Here is a 19,711-nt window from a genome sequence, read left to right as displayed (position 1 = left end):
AACAGCCCAGGCTAATAAAGGACTTGTCCGGGTTGGTTCTCCTCCTCTGGTTCCTGCTGTCCCGCGTCAAGGATGCTTGGTTCCGGTTCTGGGACGCTGCCTCTCTCGGTGCTTTCTCCAGTAAAAGTGCACACCTGTTTGCAGCGGAGCAGTCGAGCTGTCCCGAACCGCAGCGGTGAGAGATGTCACTTCCTCACATCATCATCCTCCTCAGAGGAGCAGAGAGAGGTGGGCTGTCCTACAGCACGCTGAGTGAGCCGGGTATCTCCCACCTGTGTGCGTAAAACGCTCTTCACTAAAGGGACTAAAGGGGGTAGGATAGAAAGAAAAAAAAAGAAGAAAAAAAGCCACAGTCCTCGCTTAACAACAAAGAACAGACACAAAAGCGTGGAAACAAATGTCGCTCTCAGTTCCTATCGACCTACTTTTTCTAACAGCCAACACTATCTCTCGGTTGCTCAACCCTTAAAAAAAAAAGATGCTCTCAGTGCTCCTATAATATGATGGACCACATATCCGATCAACATGCGCCACCTGGGAGGGTTTCTGCTCCTCACACCTGTTTGAATGCAGAATCTGCGCTCGCACTGTCTGCTCTTTCTATATCCTGTAATTACAAACACACTCATATCTCTGCATTACACTGCTGCTGACTTAAGGCTTCATTTACAGCAAAAGCCTGCGGTTTATAACTGAGTGGTGTTACATGTTGCCCAGACAGACGCAGAGAGAGAAAATGTCCGATTTGAAGACGTGGAAGGTGAGAGAGGGTTTGATACTATCTGAAGAATATGCTAGAAAACACCCGATTACACAATTTCCTTTTGAATAGGAAACACTTTTTTTACAGGCGGTCAGAGATGTGGAGATAAAAAAAAAATGTGGGTTCAATATTTTGAGTCACGACACAAAACAACCTCTAAAAAACACAATGTCTTCAAAAATATATATATACAACAGTTTTTTTGTGTGTTTTCCACCCAAATATATATATATATAACTCTACAGTGTAAATGGAAATTTGGATAAAAAAAATAGTTTAACAAATAGTTCACAAACCAATAATTTAAAGAAAATAAGTTTCTCTTCAGAATTTTAAGGTGATTTAAATTCTCAATTGCAACATCTGTCCCACTAAAAAAAAGAAAAAAATAGTAAAAAAAAATGCTTATTTTTTTTTTTTTTTACATCACTCATTTGACTCATTATTCATTATTTTCATATAAAGAACCAACAAACTGCACACATTTAGGATCTGGGTTTGTGTCCTGTGTATGGTGTCATTGCTCTCATTGTGTGTGTGTGTGTGTGTGTGTGTGTGTGTGTGTGTGTGACTCCTCCTGGCCTGTGCATTATAGGCCCATGCTGGTGGTGGTGACTGCTGCTGTTGCCATGACAGCAGCTCAGCAGTGTCTCCGGCCGTGCAGAGGGTGAGTGGGATGCCCCGTCCTCATCTCTCCATCCTGACTCAGACAACGGCATACTGGACAAAAAAAACAGCCCCACCCCGACTGATCGACGAACAGGTCGACTGAACACATACATGTGTTTGTGTGTGTGTGTGTATGTGTCTTTGTGTGTGTCTTTGCATGCTATTTCATTTCATTACATCATTTTGGTCTCGTGTTGTGTCTTCTCTCAGGACTGGCCTGCATGCAGGATGAGCTCCAGGCCTCCCCCATCCATCCCTCAGGAGGAAACATCTCAACATAGCTCTTATTTTGAAAGGTTTGGTTTCAGACACAAATCTCCAGTTTGTTGTAATAGTAAAAAGGGGGAAATCACAAATAAGAGACAAAACCAGTGGTGGAAAGTAGGCTACATTTAGGCTGCTTAAGTACAATTTTGAGGTACTTGTAGCCTACTTAACAGAAATACTGCCAATCTGTGGTACTTTGTATTTGTAGGCTACTCAACTAGGTTTCAGAGGGAAATATTATGCTATACTTTTTAATCCACTACATATACCTGATAGCTTTAGTTACTTTGCAGATGTTTATTTCAAAACCAAACATGTGATCATATCATATGAAGCGTTATTAGAGACTTAAACCTCCGAACAGAATATAAATCAGTTGAAATTAGCTTCATCACGACGAGCAACAACAGTAGTTCCCAACCATTTTGGCTTGTGACCCCTTAAAATCAAGTCATGTTTGACTGTGACCGTTCATGAACTTAATATGGTCATACTGACCCAATTTGGGTCAAGCACCAATGCAATACTGGGCTAACTTCACCCAGTACCCATGAGTAGAAAAAACACCAAAGACTTTGGTTGTTTTGACCCAGTTTTAGTGTTTTACTTTTATACTAGTGTTGGGTTATTTACCCAAAATAAAATACGGTTGTGAACTGTCTTTCTAATATTTGTAACTGAATGTTTGCAGGTTGTTGTTTTTTTACAACAATAAACCATATTTCTGTTTGGGTAAATAAACGAACAGTAGCCTAATATAATTAATAATAACACTAACATTGAGCTAAAACAACCAATATGCAAGGTTAACTCATGGGTCCATTTTGAACCCAGTGATTTTTCCATCTTGGCTTTGTCATATTTTACAACTTTTAGAGGCTGAGGAAGTGAAAGTATCCAGTATTTCACAATAAAAATGTACATTAGCGAAAAGCAAGAAAATATAAACACATTTTATGACAATTTTTTTTTTTTAATGTATCCCTTTAATCATCTGGTGACCCCTCAGATTCATCCTGGGACCCCTTGAGGGATCCCAAACCCCAGGTTGGGAACCACAGAGCTAAATGAGTAGATGCATATTTTTCATTGTGGTATCAATACTGAAATATAGACTCTAAATACTTCTTCCAGCACTGGACAAAACATATACACACATATAACACGACTCAGATTGCTCTCCTGTAATGTACTGCTCCCTGAGATCATCTCTCAGCGCCGCCATCCGTGCGGTTCAGCTGTCAGACCTGTAGGCAGGGTCACGCCTCCTCTCTCCTAATGAGGCAAAACTGCTGTAATTACGCTCCCAATCCCCCACTGAGCGCTTTCCTTTCACCATGAGGTGGACAACTGTCCTGGAGGGCCTCAGCGAGGGCTGTCTCGCCCTGAGATACCCCACACTCAAAAATAAAACCCCTCACTTAAAAAACAGGCCTGATGACGGCAGCTTCACACCCATCTGCTTACACTCTGACCTGCAGCCCACTCACCTTTGGATTAACAGCACAGTATATCAAGCTCCCTGTCCGCATACAGTGTCCTCTCCATCCCACAGATGAATGCCTTCTAGTGAGCATGGTGTTCAGTGGTGGAAGACGCATTCAAATCATTTTCTTGGAGGGACATTCCCCTGATTTGACAAGTCATGATAGCACTACTCCGCATGAGAAACATTTGTATAACGTCTTCTGTGGCTCTGGAGGGAGCCCACCATCTGTTTCCAGATGTAATAGTCCCATTAACTTTTCCTTTAGATAATGTTATGAGACACACAGTTGAAACTCTCCCAGATAATATCTGGTTCTTTGATTAAAAGTGAATAAGGTATAACTCTGTGTACATAAAAAATTCAGAGAAGATAACTATGCATCCCAAGGTGCATTTCAGCGAGAAGCATCCGATCACAGAGCTTAGAATTCTATTATGTGTACTGCTAACGATTATTTGTTTTAACGCCACTCATTTCTTTAACGCATTAACGCAATTTGATCTTTTGGAGGTTGTAGCGAAAGCTAGAGTGAAGATACTGGCATCATATGAAACAAGAAAACTGAAGGAACCCAATGGCACCAACCATGTCATACTAGCTTGTCGCATGGAGGTTAAATAACGCTCAAAACTTAAGCTAAATTTTGGCGAGGAAAAACTAGCATGGCAATTTTCAAAGGGGTCACTTGACCTCTGACCTCAAGATATGTGAATAAAAATGGGTTCTATGGGTACCCACGAGTCTCCCCTTTATAATCATGCCCACTTTATGATAATCACATGCAGTTTGGGGCAAGTCATAGTCAAGTCAGCACACTGACACACTGACAGCTGTTGTTGCCTGTTGGGCTGCAGTTTGCCATGTTATGATTTGAGCATATTTTATGATAAATGCAGTACCTGTGAGGGTTTCTGGATCATATTTGTCATTGTTTTGAGTTGTTAATTGATTTCCAATAATGAATATATACATTGATTTGCATAAAGCAAGCATGTTTGCCCACTCCTATGTTGATAAGAGTATTAAATACTTGACAAATCTCCCTGTAAGATACATCTTGAACAGATAAAAAATGTGTGATTCATTAATCACGATTTACTATTTTAATCGATTGACAGCCCTACTAATCTGTGGTTTAAATCAATTCATCTCAAAATTCTGGGTCAATTTTGGATGAATTTAGCAACTATGGTGCCGAACAAATTAAATGAATTGAGCTACTTCATGCCCCTGACTGGGTTCTTCTCCATAGCAACGGTGGTTGAGGCTCATGGGTATTGTTTAGACCTGTCTGCCAAAATGACAGAAAAAAACATTCAGATTTCTCAGAAACAAAGTTGAAATAACTGAACAAGGCCATAACGTAAACATATAGGAACATTGAATTATCCAGGAGAGTCTAATGAAAGATGCATTTGAGTTGCATTATGGGAAATGTAGGATACGGTGTTCGTGGAGTTTGACAGTAGAAGTAGAAAGTACGAGTAAGGACTCATTATGCAAAATGACCTGTTTGAGAGTGTTACATTGTTTTTTTATATTATATATATATTATTGGATTATTAAACAGATCCTGTTATTCTGTATTTGTTCATTTTTACCATTGGGGATATTATTAACACAGAAGTTTGTTAACTTTTCTTTTTGTTTAAGAAATATTTGTACTAATACTTTACTTTCTACTAATTTTTGCAACTTCATATATGCTGTTGGGTAGTTTTAACAAAAATTATGGATCATATTATAAATTCATCATATGTTTTGTATGAAATCTGGAAAGCAACTATATAAAAAAGTACAATATTAGCCCCTAAAACGTAGTGGAGTAGAAGTATGAAGTAGCACAAAATAAATACTCATGTTGAGTGTTACTAAATGTGCTTTAAGTTCATTTCTACCACTGAGGGCATCAACGTTTTTTCCTCAGGGGGTATTTACACTGTTAACAAACAGGATGTCTGCAGAAAATGGTGAAGAGAAATAGCATAAACAAACAAAATCTGTCTTTGAGGAGGTGAAACAACCTAAACAGAGCTTATTAACAGAGGACGTATAGAGTAAACAGAGAGACAGACAGACGTTGACACAGAGCTGTGAGACTGAATAAGAGCATGAGAGGCAGGCAGTGGTGGTGAATCAGCCTCAGTTAGGGTGACAAGTTTACCCTCCTCAGCCTGCTGCTGATCTCACTGTGTGATAAAGTCTGAGTGACAATTTGATCACTACTGCCTCCTGTTGGTGGAGCTGAAAACTGCACCTCCTTTGTGTGGCCCATCCTCAAACGGACCTGTCCGACACCAGACCATAACCTCAGTAATGTACTTTTCTCTTGCACGCTTTGTCATATGAATGTTATAGTATGTTTTCTTGTAGATTAAAGGGACAGTTCACCCAAATCACATAAAAACAGATATTTTTTTACTAACCACTAGTCATGAAAATAATTTTGTTTTTATTCATTTGAATTGAATTATTATGACGGTATTTCATCTTTATTATTTTTTGTAATTTTGGGTGCTTTTAGCATTAACAATTATATTTTAAAGACATAACAGCAACAGTCTGTTTCCAAATTGTCCTTGTTACTCAGAGTATAACTACAAATTTCAATTGTTTTTTATTAGGAATATTTCTTTATTAGAAAATTAAATTGTTTTAATGTAAACTGTAGACAATAACATCAGTGGATTGGTATCTGGAAAGAGATGCTGCTTTTCAAATATAATTCAGTAAGTCAAACTCAATTTATATAGCACCTCTCATACAGGTTAGTGCAATTCAAAGTGCTTCACAGATGATAATAAGGCAAATAAAGCTATTTGAGACTAATGCACATGGGGAAAAAATGATGAAAATGTAATAATGAAACCAATAAAATAGATAGAAATAGATTCATCTATTTGACTTTCAGTTCACAAGGTATTTCTGTATCTCTCTGTGAGATCCTTCCATAGAACAGTACAATAATATAGCAATACATTCATATATTTAAATCTCTACGCGACAAAAGTTTTTCTAAATGTGATGATTAATTGTCATGTCTTAGTTCTGCAGGTAAAATGAGAATATTGGAGGAATTTATCTCCTTAAAAATGTTTTACTCCTTTTTGCTGTTGTTTTTTGTACTTTAATTGTATTTTATTGTTATCTGATAGTGAAAAAAGTTCTTAATTGTGAACATTGAATTGTGATAATCATCCAACCAAACTTGTAAACAGAATCCCAAATTGGATGATGGTGACGGGCATACATTTTAGGGCTTATATTTGATCCTGAACAGGCCAAATCAAACACATTTAAGCTATATTTTGTGTCCCAAACATTTACAGATTTTCAATAAGGAATAAAAGTGCAACTGGTATTCTTCTGAAACATATGTGAGATCCACTATAGGGGAAAAAGGCATATTCCCAAAAGGGCTGTGAAAATCCTAAAAGAGTTCTGTAAGAAAAGGTGAAAAACCTATAGTACTTTTTTTTTACTGTTGTTTTTTGTTCTGTGTTTGATTTTCGGTGAACTCACCCTTTCAGACAAACATGACAGTGGTTTGTTCATACATCATATCATACACTGATGTTTGATGTGTGGTGAGATTTACCGATGCATATTTATTATCCATCATATAAACAACTCATTCCCTCTTTGTCTGATCAGTCAGCCACAACAGCGACCAGCCAGAAGTTGCATTTACCAGTCTGGCATGGTGAGAGGCTGCAGTGCGACGTGAACACACACTGACAGCCTTATGGGACCATGAGGCACGGAGGCAGGGAGGCAGGGAGCCGTGGGTCAAGGCCCGGGGTGGCTACAGGCCATCGGGACAGCACAGCCAAGAGGCAAGCCAGGAGACGACAGAATGGGCACAGTCGCCATGGAAACACAAGCGGCCCAGGCAAATCACGGCAACTGGTAACTAAGTAACAGGAAACGACGGACCATAGAGGGCGATGAGTCTGGTTAATCATGAAGAGAGAGGGGGGGGGGGGGGTAGGAGGAGAGAGGGACAATGGCAGGGAGATAAGGGCCACAGCTCTGGCTCACTGCAGACCCCTCTCCTCCAGAGTGTGTGAGCTCATTCCCCTCCCCACGTGCACTGGATTGACACCGGATTAGTGTCAGTATGAGCTGGAGAGGCAGCCTCCACCCTTCTTCCACCATCATTTGCTTTGTGAATCCATGAGGGGGTGTAAATGAGCACACACTAGAAGGAGAGGAGCCGGAGAGCAGCCATTAAACTGAGCTTTTGTGTGTACAAGTGTTGATATTAAAGCAGCTACGATCAATATTTTTACAATAACACTGTATCAAATGACAATATGAAAGGAGTCACTCATAGTAGTAACACAGTAGTAACACACTACAGGGAATTATTATCTCAGTCAGCTCTACAGGGCTTTATAGCCTATAGTGGGTTTCAGCTCATTCTTGAAGTTGTCCGTCCTACAACTTTACTGTTTCTGTTCACTCTCACCGCTCTCATAGTGTTGTTCACAGCTGTTTTCGGTTCAAAATTAAAGCTCTAAAAACCAACTGTACACTACCTGCTCAGCACAAAACAACAGACACAGCTAGTGACTAGCTGGTGAACATATGGAGCATTTAACAGCAAAAGAACAAGACATTTCCCTCAGGAGTTGGTGGAGACCAAAAACAGAGCTAAAAGAGAGTGAATGTTGGACTTGATGAGAAGAGTGCAGCTGCCCCCTTGCATCTATTTTACATCAAATTTTAGTAGTTTTGTCTGCAGTTTTGTTTTAAGATCATTTTTCCACCTTTAGCTAGCATTACTGTTAAGTGGCATGTGCTGTCAGGGCTCTCAGGGCTTCACCCAAAAGTTATGTTTATGGATAGATAAATACTTTTGTTCTGCTTTTTACCCAAATGATCTTTGAAGTTTAATTCCATCAAGCGTTTCCAAAAAAAATCAGTGTAACCTCTTTCAAGACAGGCTTTTCACAATAAGATACGCTTTTATGAAACAACACTGGGTTGAGAAGAAAAACACAGAATTAGACTTTGTCAGACTTCAGACGGAAACATGTTTCAGTGTGAACATGTTTCAGTCTGAACATGTTTCAGTCTGAAGTCAGCAAACTTTGTTTCTTCTCTGCATGAAAATGAAGTTTCTGCAGCTTCGGTCTGATCTTCTTTCTCTCTCTGGTTGTTTGTGTTGATCGACGGCAGATTTTGATCCAGTGGTTAAGGACTCCGATCTGCAACGAAGAGACCTGAGACCTTTTTATCACTTTGCATTGGCTGTAGGTGATAACGGAGCTGATCATGTGACCATCACCTGCATATGACATACAGTATTATACTGTAAACCTGCTTTAGTAAGACTTTTTAATGGATCATCTGCATGCTTTTAGTTAACATTGATACATTTTAATGGATAACAATCCCCTAAAATGTAAAGAAAGATAGAAGCTACCTGTACAGCTTCTATCATGTTCTGTATTTTGAGAGCAAATTATTTGGAGATTATTTTGTTTAGGCTACAGGTGTGTTGGAGAAAAAAATGAAATTGCTTCAAATTAAATGTGATAAATACATTGAAGTAGAAGGTAATACACAAAAACCCACCTTCCTATCAGACATGGAGAAGTTGCATGTCTGTCACAGCCCAATCCGTCTTGAACACTCCTCTGCGGTCTGGGAGGCTTCGAGGGGCCCAGAGGAAGCCGGTTAACTTTACACAAAGGCAGATTGTATTATGTGACCCCAGTGACCTAACCACTGCTCATAACTAAAGCTTTATCTCTGACACAACATCTGCTTATTAAACCGGCAGGCCATAAACAAGTCCATGTCACCAGCGAAACCCAAACATGACCCTGTACCTGATCTGTACATTCACAAATAGCTGATTTGCATGAAGCTACTTGATCACCCACTCCGTCTCACATGCTTTGGATCTGCCAGTGCCACCTGTGTTTGTAGCCTCGATCGTGCCAATACTACTCAGCTTCGACAGCTGTAATGGGCTCACTGTGGAGAGGCACAAACACTCCCTGCTGCCCAAACACTCTACAGCTCTTATTTTACCCTCCTGATTGGCGGTGACATGCTTATAGTGGCCCCCCACAGCTGCACTGACATCCACTTTGCCACGGCTGTGTGACACATCTGATTGCACCTGTCAGGCTCTGTCCTTTAAGCCTTATCCCCTAAATGCTCCCGCTGACCTTTGCCTCTGTTTTCTTCCCCTTTTCAGACTTTTCTTCCTTGTTTTCAGGCCACTTGTTATTCCTCCTTCTCTGCCAACACCACATGACACTCTCGAAAGAGGTTTAGTTAAGACCCTTAGTATTTATCCTCAACACATGTTGATACGATATTAAATGAATTATATTGTAATAATCGTTGATGCATTTAAAGGAAATGGAATATAATATTCAGATCTATGTTTTCATTAGTGTATAATCCCCTGAAACTAAGAATTGTTGTGGTTTCGTTAGCTTAGAATGAGCCCTTCATATCTACATAGGGAGTGGGTCCTCATCACAGAGTCCGCCATGTTGCGCCGCCATGTTTCTACAGTAACCCAGAACGGACAAACCAAACACTGGCTTGGGAGAGAGAGAGTCTTTCGTGTTTTTTTTCGTTACCTGAAGGCCACCGTAGTTCTCCGACACGCTTGTGAAACTGCGTTAACGTGAGCCACAGAGTGCAAAACCGTGGTACCGCCAGCCGCAGTCTGACTTCCGTTGCTCCTAAAGTAGTGTTATCATATCAAAGATGGCCTCTGAGCGAGGTGAACGGCGTTGCACGAGTTTGCAATAAGTCACTGTTTTCAGAGAACAAATCTTCACAGTATGACTGCTGAAATGCCATTTAAATGCAGCCGTTGAATTAAATCAATTTAAAGCATAAGGCCGGCTTTCTTACAGTCAACAAATCCCCCAATCAAAACCAACGATGTGTCAGTTCCTCTCTCAGTGACTTTTTTGTTGTTGTTTGTTTCCAGACGGAGAAGGCAGCTGTTTGAGAAACTGTTCTAATAAACCACAGAGACACAAACATATAGCGACTAGCTGGTGAACATAGTAGAGCGTTTAGCAGCTAAAGAGACATATTTCCCTAGAGACCAAAAACGGAGCTAAAAGAGAGTGAATATTGGATTGACATTCATCAGGTACACAAACACGACTCAGAATGAATGATAATGTTGCTCTGTGACTGCTGGATGTGTGAATAGCAATTGTTTGCTAACAAGTTCACCATATCAACTTAAAAGGTGATAATATGTCAGTGTTGTGTTCACAGCTTGTTTCTGCTGGCCCCAAGTGGACCAAGATAAATCAGTTACTGCAGGTTTAAAAACATGTCACAAATATGTGGTTTAATAAAGGCAAAATAATTTCCTAAAACATCTGGGCACTGTAGTTTATTGGGAACATTTCTCACACAAGAGTAAATATTATTTTTGTTGGGACTATTTTCAGCAGTGGATTTACGATGGAAAACATCCCTGTGTAGAGGAGATGCAAAGGGCTGAATAATAGATCAGTGAGTAAGGAGGTATACAGTAGAAATACATATTTCTCTTTACAAAGTAATCTCAGAGGAATGTGCACTTGTAGATATTGGATTGGCCGGATGATGTTCAACTTTCTTTGCCGGACAACCCTGTAGATTTTTATTGGCCAGATTTCTCTGCGTTGGCATCCCTGCTGTGTCAATGTACTGGCTAATTTCAGATTAATGAGGGGGCTGTGGCCTCATACACATTTACATTTACATTTAGTGTTGACTCACAAGGAACTACAGTGCCCATGTTAGTAATATAGGAGTGTGTCACCCAGAGCAACAGTGTGTCTCATTGATAACAATGGGTGTCTATAGCAAAGAGGAATAAGCGCAGCATGAACTGAATACATAGACGTTAGTGTTTGTAGAATCAATTCATTATTCGTTTTTGTCTTTTCATGGGATTTGTTGACCATTGACCGTTTTTTCCGTACGAAAATACTTTCCAAGACTTTAAAGGTGCTATTAATAACATTGATAACATTCAGCCACTAGATATCAAGTTCTCCCTTCCCTGTTCCATTGCATTCACTTCACAACAAGTGGTTGCCAGGCACTCACCGTCAATCTCAGCCATTTATCCATTTTTTTCCCACACTATCATTACAATCACATACTATGCACTACATACTCAGTAGGTGTACTATCGTCCGACATACTTTTATGTGAATAAACAGTAATATGTTTCTTTTGGACGCTCACTTCTTGTGAGCCTCCGTGCCGGTTGGAGACGTGTAACCATGGTAACCTGCACCAACCTCGTGACCAAAACGATGGTTTGTGCGAATTAAAGTCTGAATTAATTTTAAAAATACTTTATATTACACCTAGCAAAGTAAAATCTTATGCTCACAGTTAAATTGTCCTGTCCGCCATTGTCTGTTATGAACGTTGTCGTTCCTACCGCATTACATTGTGGGATATTTATGCCGCTGTAGTGTCCAGCATTGCATAATGTATTATTTTACTGGAAATAGTATGCAATTCCCGTACTAGTGGTTTCCTACTAAGGTTTCGGACATACTCAAATATCTCATGTACTGTTTTAGCCTACTAAATAGCATGTTAGTATGGAATATCGGACACAACCTAACTGACAACCCAGAGATACCACGTGATACCAACATTATTTTACTATTGGCTCACAAGCCTTGTTAGAAGTGGGAACCAAACGTCTGATAGCTTCCACAGAGATAAACAAAACATTCATTTTGGACCCTCCAAAATGTTTAAAATGATTAATTCCCAATCATACATTTTTTTCAGGAAAAGCCATACTTTTATTTGGTACCTTTCTGAAAGCTCTATAGATGTATTTAAAAAAATATTTGTCTACATAAAAATGTTATCAATAGGACCTTTAAACTATACATATCATACACAAACTGAAACAAAGCAGCAGACTGTTGGCTGAATAGATAAATTGTTCTGAAAAACCTCTATCAGAGAAGTTTTCCAAAATGATACTCATTCATAAAAGTATCAGCCAAATAGCCTTATCCTCTGAACAAGGACCTTTACCTCTGTTTTCTCTCAATTTTCAGACTCTTCTTCCTCATTCGCAGACCACTTGTTCTTCTTCCTTCTTTTGAAGATTTGTCTTAATACAACTTGATATTACACGATTCATGTAATACTGCTTTGTATTTTCCATTTTCCGAATAGTAATTAGTGAGTGAATCATAACTTCAGACATTCATACAAGATCAAATGGCATATTAAAATGAAAGTGCTGTATGGTTTTGAGTTTGGGGTGATGTGTTCTCTACCCAGAGTTAATCATTTACACAAATGGCTCAGATGTGTCTGCCTCATTGAGTAATCTAATTGTCAAGTCCCAAGAGTCTACAATCCTAAACTAATGCCAGAGCTGCTTTCCATGGTGAGTTTAATTGAAAATTTGCTACAGATGATACACATAGATTAGGAAATTCTAACAAATGTATGCACTCTTGCCATTATCCCACTTGAACAAGTGCTTTCTTGACACATTAGACTTTGTCGGACCAGTCATTCAAGCTTTTGACCAGTGGTATTTATGGTGGGTTTTTACTCCTCCTTTTGTAAGCACAGTTACAATTGAGACCTCTGAATTCCTTTGTCTGACCTCTTCACCCAACATATGATTAAACTATAAAGACAACTGCAACTTACTGATCTTTTTTAGGTGTTTTAACTTTTTATAACAACACACACATTCTCCACCATTACACCCCCACTGAACGTTTGCCACATGAAGGAAAGTGAACATTTTGATTAGCCAGCCCATCGTGTCCTTTGGGAGGATGGGTTGGTGGAGAGGTGGTCAAACAAAGCCTACCCTGACCCCTGTGACCCTGCTGTAGGCTACCACCAGAGTGGATCCACACTCACTGCAGATGGTATCACAAAAGCCCATAGCTATCTTCATAATGACATCATAAAAAGACATTCAGGGACATTTCTTTTGTTTTCAGTATTAAAGCAATATTTCACACTGTAAGAGCATTTTCGCATCACGGGTTGTACACCTCAGTATCTGTCCATAAATAAATACGTCAGCTCCCCCCATGGACACACAGCCATCAGGGTTCAGCCTTTGTGGTTCCGTCTAACCATTCACTTACATTTATTCCTGAGCTTGGACATAAATTCAGACATACACATTAACCCCTGGACCTCCTCAGTGACTCTCAGTACCATCCTCTCTACAGCACATATATGACAGAAAAGGGCTGTGACTCATTTCAGTCATGAAACCCAAAATCCAAGGCACAACATGTTACTTGGACCCTTGATAGTTATACAATACATTTTTACTTAAGTATATCTTATGACAGTTTTGTCACTGATTTAAATATGAACATCTCACTCCACAAGACACCACTATGTCTCACCTGACCAGTCCCTTACAGTGCAATAGCAGTTGTTTTTCTCAGTGTTTATGCTATAACCTGTGAACTGTATGTTTAATGCCAGATATACAGTAAGAAACTGGAAAGGGGAATCTTTATAGCTAAAAATGATTCTGCCCTAACTATGTATGTAGCTATGCAGCGAGCGTAACACACTTCTGATTAAGACTGAAGCCTACTGGAAGCCTATACAGCTAGGCAGCTACATTAGTATTTGTGTACTGTCAGCAGATAAATAACAAGACATGTCATAACTTAGAAATAGCCTATATGTATTTATACTATATGTCTCCATTAAGGAGTTTGTGCACCAGAGTTTATTCTTACACTGTAAAATGTTCCTCTCAGTACATATCTATATTAGCCTATTCTTTGATAACCATGATTCTGATAAAAATGTTGGTCACGTTATGTGTTTATGTAAAAAAGGCCTATTGAAGCAGTACGACATTGTTTTTATTCATTTATTTTGAATTTCAGCATCAAGCTATTGCTGAGCAGTTTGGCTGAAACTTGACTACAGCTACTTTTGTGGCTAGGCTACCAAATGTGTGCCAGTGTTATGGTTTTAAAGGGACTGTTTGTAACTTCTTACACGTATAAATCACCCGGGTCAGTGTCCCATGCGCGCTCTCATATGCGCACTTGCGTGTGGCTATGCTGTTCAGACAAGACTCCAACACAAACTACACGGAAGCACCAAAACCTCAAAGTTATATCTAGTGAAGCCCGGCTGGCAAAACAGTGTTGGCCGCGGTCGTAGGACGCGGGGGAGACCGTAGCTTTGGTCTCCAGGGCCGGAGTCTCTGCTCCTCTGCTCCTCTGCCTTCCTTCACTCAGCTCGCTCCACCTCACGTGCATGTGCACACACTACACACTGCAGAAGAGTTAGTAGCTCTGAGAATATCTAGTGAATGTTCAGTGGACGTTTGTGCAGAAATAACTGCTGCAACTCCTCCAGATCAACAGAGGTTCTCCATGTCTTGTGAAGTGACGGGGCTCTGCAGCGAGAAACGTTATCGTCTCCGACCGGGTGCCGGTGTCTCCCCTGTTTCCTCCGGCCGCGGTCGGGGGGCTCAGGCAGGAAAAGCCAACACTACAATCAGCAGTGATTCATGGAGAGACCTTCGTCTGGTCAGCTAACATTACTGCCAAGCAGGTGAAATATAGAGTGATATTGTGGTTTTAGCTGACGTGTGTCGCCTCACTGTTTTGAGCGATGCTCGTTCATGTCTATTTAGAGCGAGCAAAGCGCGAGCAAAGCGCGAGCAAAGCGCGAGCCCGACGCTGACTTTCGTTGACTTAACGGCCACAGGTGTCGCTGTTAACAAGCATTTCTGATTCTTACAAACAGTCCCTTTAAATGTCAATCCAAATGCCTTGCTGTTACCAAATAATATAATACCCAGGCTTTTGTTATTGTGTTTGTTGAAACTGTTCGTTTTGTTGGAGTCACAGCTTACTTTATTATTATCATTATTATTATTATGAATAATAATAATATATTTATTCATAGAAAACCTTTTAAAAACCAAGTAACAAAGGACTTGACAGTAAAAACAAATAGCAAACGTACATTACTGAGTCATACACTGACAATTGGGGCCTGTGCGTCATGTTGTGTGACTGGTTTAATCATGGGGGTTCACTGGGTTCAGATGGTTCAGATGGTGTAATGGCTTCACAAGATGGCTCAAACAGGCGCCATCTTGGCTCCGTTATCGATCCTGTCTGTTGCCAGTTAGACAACAGTGTCAGTTTAAATCACGCGACCGCATCAACCGTCAATGTTTCACAATCATCTAACTATCATGTAATGTGATGACGTCGTCTTGTGGGTCGTTAAGTGATGTAACGTCAACCCTCCATCATCCGGTTGGCCTGACAGAACGCCACAGTCACACGGTTGAAACTGACCTCTGGTTAACGTTAGATAACGTCGTAGGAAACAGGCCTGATAACCAAACCACTACAGCCGTTGGGACACAGCCGCCATTAACGGTGTGATTGTGTGAAAACCGGTATCTCGTTTAACGAGTACAGCGGGGCGAGACTTCACCGGCTTCTACCTCTTATCAGTGTTTCACTATTTAACATATCAACGGAAACTAACTGTCATAAACTAACTGTCATAAACTAACCGTCATAAACTAACCGTCACATTATCAACTCACCCGGATGTTCAGGTTAGTTTAAATACAGTAACATGACAGTTGTGTCGCTATAGTAACGAGTAAAAGCCGTCTCTAACTAGCTCAACTGAAGGTAGGCTCTTCTGTTATTATACTCGCTATAATATACACAATTTATATGATATTGATTTTAGACGTATAGCATGTAACATTGACGGCGTTAGCTATGTTAGCCAACAACGGAATCAGCTAGCTCTTCAGTAGGCTAACGTTAAGCTAGTGATAGCTAACTAGTTAGCATAGTGCTAACTAGTTAGCATAGTGTTTACTTGCTAACTAGTTAACACTACGTCAGCATGTATTTAGACCTAATGGATATCGGTGTGTCTTTGGGTGTTTTGACTATATGCTAGCATATTATTAACTTATTATTAATCAGTCGCAGCTAAGTTTGGGGGAGGTGGGGTTGATATCTATCTTAGTCTGTACAGTAGTTAGTTTATAGTGGTCACTAAAGGTAACTAAACGTACAGAGTTTGCGAGCTTAGTTAGTTAGCAGCCATTTATTCCGACGAACCGAACATCGGCCGGATATATATTGTTTCTTGTGATGCTTGTGTTAGCTTTACATTGCAGCCAGTGCTCACGTTGTGCGGGTGTACAGGTTTCGTAATGTCGGGAGCAGTATGATAGCTATCAGTCCCTCTACCGGACAGCCCCCTGCACCGGTCCTCCAATGGATCATCACGGCTGATGCGGACGTCACACGGACCGGAACATGTGGCTCTGGTGAAGCTACAGAGAGTCAGGGGGAGCAGGAGGAGTAACTATATCTATAAGGGAACCGGCGAGGTAAGTTATACCCACGACCTAATCGTTATCTATGTACAAAACCAGCCGCTTATATTCTATTGACACTTTCTTCTATAGTGCCGGTTAATGGATGATTACACACCGGGGCATATTTACTGTTTTATTGTCCTGGTTTTGTTGCAAATGCAACCTTCTGCAGGCTCTCCACACAAAGACCGGCTCATAAAAACCCACGGCGATAACAAGATTGGTGAGCCTTGGAGGTTTTGACTTCCTAATAATGATTACAATTGACTTTAAATCGTTTTATTTATGCAGGATGCTGTATAACGTGCATATGCGCTGATATTCAGCTGTAATTACATCCTCTTAAACGACTGTTTGGATGCATCACTTTTATCCACTTGCTTTTAACGTATCGTTAAAACGTAAAGATCCCAGCCCTTATGTGAAACCAGGCTGCAGCCACTGCACCGTATGTGTGATGTGAACTGTTAAAGACAAAACCGTGACAATAGAAATACACATGCCGATCGGCGTGGTAGTAGCTGTACCCTTTTGTAGAACATTGTATGTTTTTTTCATGCGAGTAAAGTAACACGATCTTATGCTAAAAGCATAAGTTTCCTTCCTCAGTGAAAGTTGTGAACTGGGGGCACGTTCGCGGCAAAAAATGGACAACGCGAGATTTCATTACTGATTTCTATACATTGAGGAGGAAGGGGAGGAGAGACAGCAGCAGCGTGGCTCAAATGTCCTGTAGCACTCAGCTACAGCTCAGCTCGGTTTCTAAATGTACACAGGACAAGAACATAGTCAGATACAACTTAAAGACGCATATTTGAAGGTTATTTGACAGAAAGCACACAGTCTTTGTCCTCCACAATGAGACAATAGGGGATTAGAAACCCACCCACTGGCCCAGTATCACCCACCACCCCCACCCCTGGAAATCAGCCATGGGGTAGGGGTAAACACTAGCTTTGGCAACACTGACAGACATGTTTTTCTAATGACTAACAATGTGAACATTACCTTTCGAATCTTGGGAAGGGTGTGCATCACAGAAAAACTAAGCCTGTATGTCAGTATTGTATGAAGGATATAGTTGAACAGTGGTGGTGGTGTTGGCTCACAGAACATTTAAACACAGGATCCAACAAAGCTTTATTACAAATAAATAAATAGCAACACTAGTGGTAAACAAATGATTTAAGTAAATGAGGTAATTTTTCTCTCTTATATCACTTCATGCATCCACAATCTTGGTGTTTAGGCAATCCCGGTCTTATTAAACATATAAATGCAAATAAATACAAAACAATAAATTAAACACTCAAACAAATCCATGATATTAACCAAATAAAATGAGATTATGAAGGTAAAAGTCCATATTTTTTGGCATTGTATATATTATATACTGTATATTTTGGATTTGCACCTTATTGTTATTGTTATCTTGGATTTTTGTATTGACACTCTATATTTGCACTCATCCCACTTTGTTTTTCGCACAGCAAATTCCCTCAGGATAAATAAAGTTTTATCTCGTATTTTAGTTCACATGGGTCGACACTAGGGATGACCCAAATGCTTCAAAGCTTTGACCGTTGCCATGGTAATCTACCTCCAAATCACTATTCAAATGATTTGTTTTTTAAATTTTTTTATATGTAAGTATGTAATAATAATGTATAAATCGCAAATCCCAAATAGCACATGAAATAAGGAATAATCCCACAACATTATTCAATTTCAACATTAATTATTATTAGTTATTGTTAGATGGATATCGCTGTTTGTTTTGTGTAGAGGTGCGCGTGTGTACAGTAGTGCGGCAGCGACACTGAAACGGACAGAAGAACATGTCAGCCTGCAGCGCCGCAAAGCTTCGAATACCTTCAAATATACCTCACTGAAGCTTCGAAGCCCAAAAAATGGTTTTCGGGAGAGCCCTAGTTGACATTTTGTTCTGCACTCTGCACTGGTTTGGATGGTAAAGGGACGGACAGTCCCAAATGATGGAGTTCTTATAACTTCCTGGATGCGTCTAATAAGGAGTAGCAGGAAGTGCAGGGAGTTGGGTGTGGTGATTTAAGGTAAAACCGAGCATGGAGACCTGTGATTTTCCTGTAGTAATCAGGATCAAATCACCAACGCTGCTATTAGTGGACAACCTGCTCCACCTCCTGAGCCAGAGCTTTCACTCAAACAACAAAATGTTTGTTTGGTGTAGATGTACAGTAAATGTAAAATTAATTATAAACATGAATGTGGGTTAACTATGGTGATAATGTTTTTGTTTATCAAATCATTAATTTAAGTTTTCTTTCATAGAGAGCTGCAAGATGGCAAGTACAGCGGTTGTGACTCCCGACTCTATCCACGATAAAAGCAGCCGCTATTATTTGGTGACCTGGGTGAACAACCTGCTGAAGACCAACTTCAAAGATGTGCGGGAGATGGGTTCAGGTGATTCATCAGTATGAGCAAATATAATAAAGTACAGCAGTACTTATGTAATTTGTAACTAAATCTCTTTGGTTTGGAGTTAAGTTTCACACCTACATGTCTGTACAAACTTTTATATATCAACCTTATTTTACTGTAAACTGGTTGGTTTACAGCCATATTGCAGTTGTATTGAGCTGTGTTAACTTACTGCTAATCTCTTGCTGCTGCTTCATATTAAAAGTTTTGGGGCTTTTATTGTGAAGCAGCTATAGGAAATGCAGTGTATTTGTCACTGATTTAGCATTATTCTGCAATACAACTGGGGCTTGTACTACGAAGCGAGTTCAACATACCCAGGGTATCTTCTCGTTATCTGGCTTCACTAACCCTAACAAACAAGATCACGCTAAACTGTCCTACGAAGGTGGTGATCAACTCGGTAAATCAACCCAGGGTTTCTCAATCTGGTTATCAGCGCGTTCACATGAATGGGGCGGTGTTTGCAGTTTATGACCACTCACAGACATGGAGAAGTCTACTGTCAGCAGACAGACAGGCAGAGCGGCACATTTTACAAAGAGTAAACTATATTAGACTAATACGAAGAAGTTAAACACATAATCCAGGCTAAAAGTAACACAGTTGAAGCTGCCAAATGCAGGAAGAACAGCTGGCAAAAGAAAAACTCCCGATGTGTGAA

At 40.1% G+C, this 19,711-nt stretch overlaps 1 protein-coding gene across 10 annotated transcripts in view; it reads left to right on the top strand.

The window, feature by feature from the left end:
• The window catches only part of dnmt3ba (DNA (cytosine-5-)-methyltransferase 3 beta, duplicate a), a 76,387-nt gene that overhangs the window by 38,000 nt on the left and 18,676 nt on the right, over positions 1–19,711 (top strand). For 2 of the 10 annotated variants that reach the window (XM_037772069.1, XM_037772059.1), the window contains exons 1-2: positions 16,638–16,807; positions 18,895–19,029. In XM_037772069.1, coding sequence (XP_037627997.1) covers positions 16,684–16,807; positions 18,895–19,029 — 259 coding nt within the window. In that variant the 5' untranslated portion in view covers positions 16,638–16,683. Of the gene's footprint in view, positions 1–5; positions 229–717; positions 761–1,358; positions 1,527–1,642; positions 1,729–15,742; positions 15,878–16,408; positions 16,597–16,637; positions 16,808–18,894; positions 19,030–19,711 lie in introns of those variants that run through there. The other 8 variants (XM_037772066.1, XM_037772063.1, XM_037772065.1 and 5 more) reach the window with 8 other exon arrangements.

Source organism: Sebastes umbrosus, chromosome 6 (genome assembly GCF_015220745.1).
Source record: "Sebastes umbrosus isolate fSebUmb1 chromosome 6, fSebUmb1.pri, whole genome shotgun sequence".
In the NCBI taxonomy this organism is placed as follows: Eukaryota; Metazoa; Chordata; class Actinopteri; order Perciformes; family Sebastidae; genus Sebastes; species Sebastes umbrosus.
Note: the sequence above shows the minus strand (reverse complement) of the source record. Positions and strands in the feature narration are given on the sequence as shown.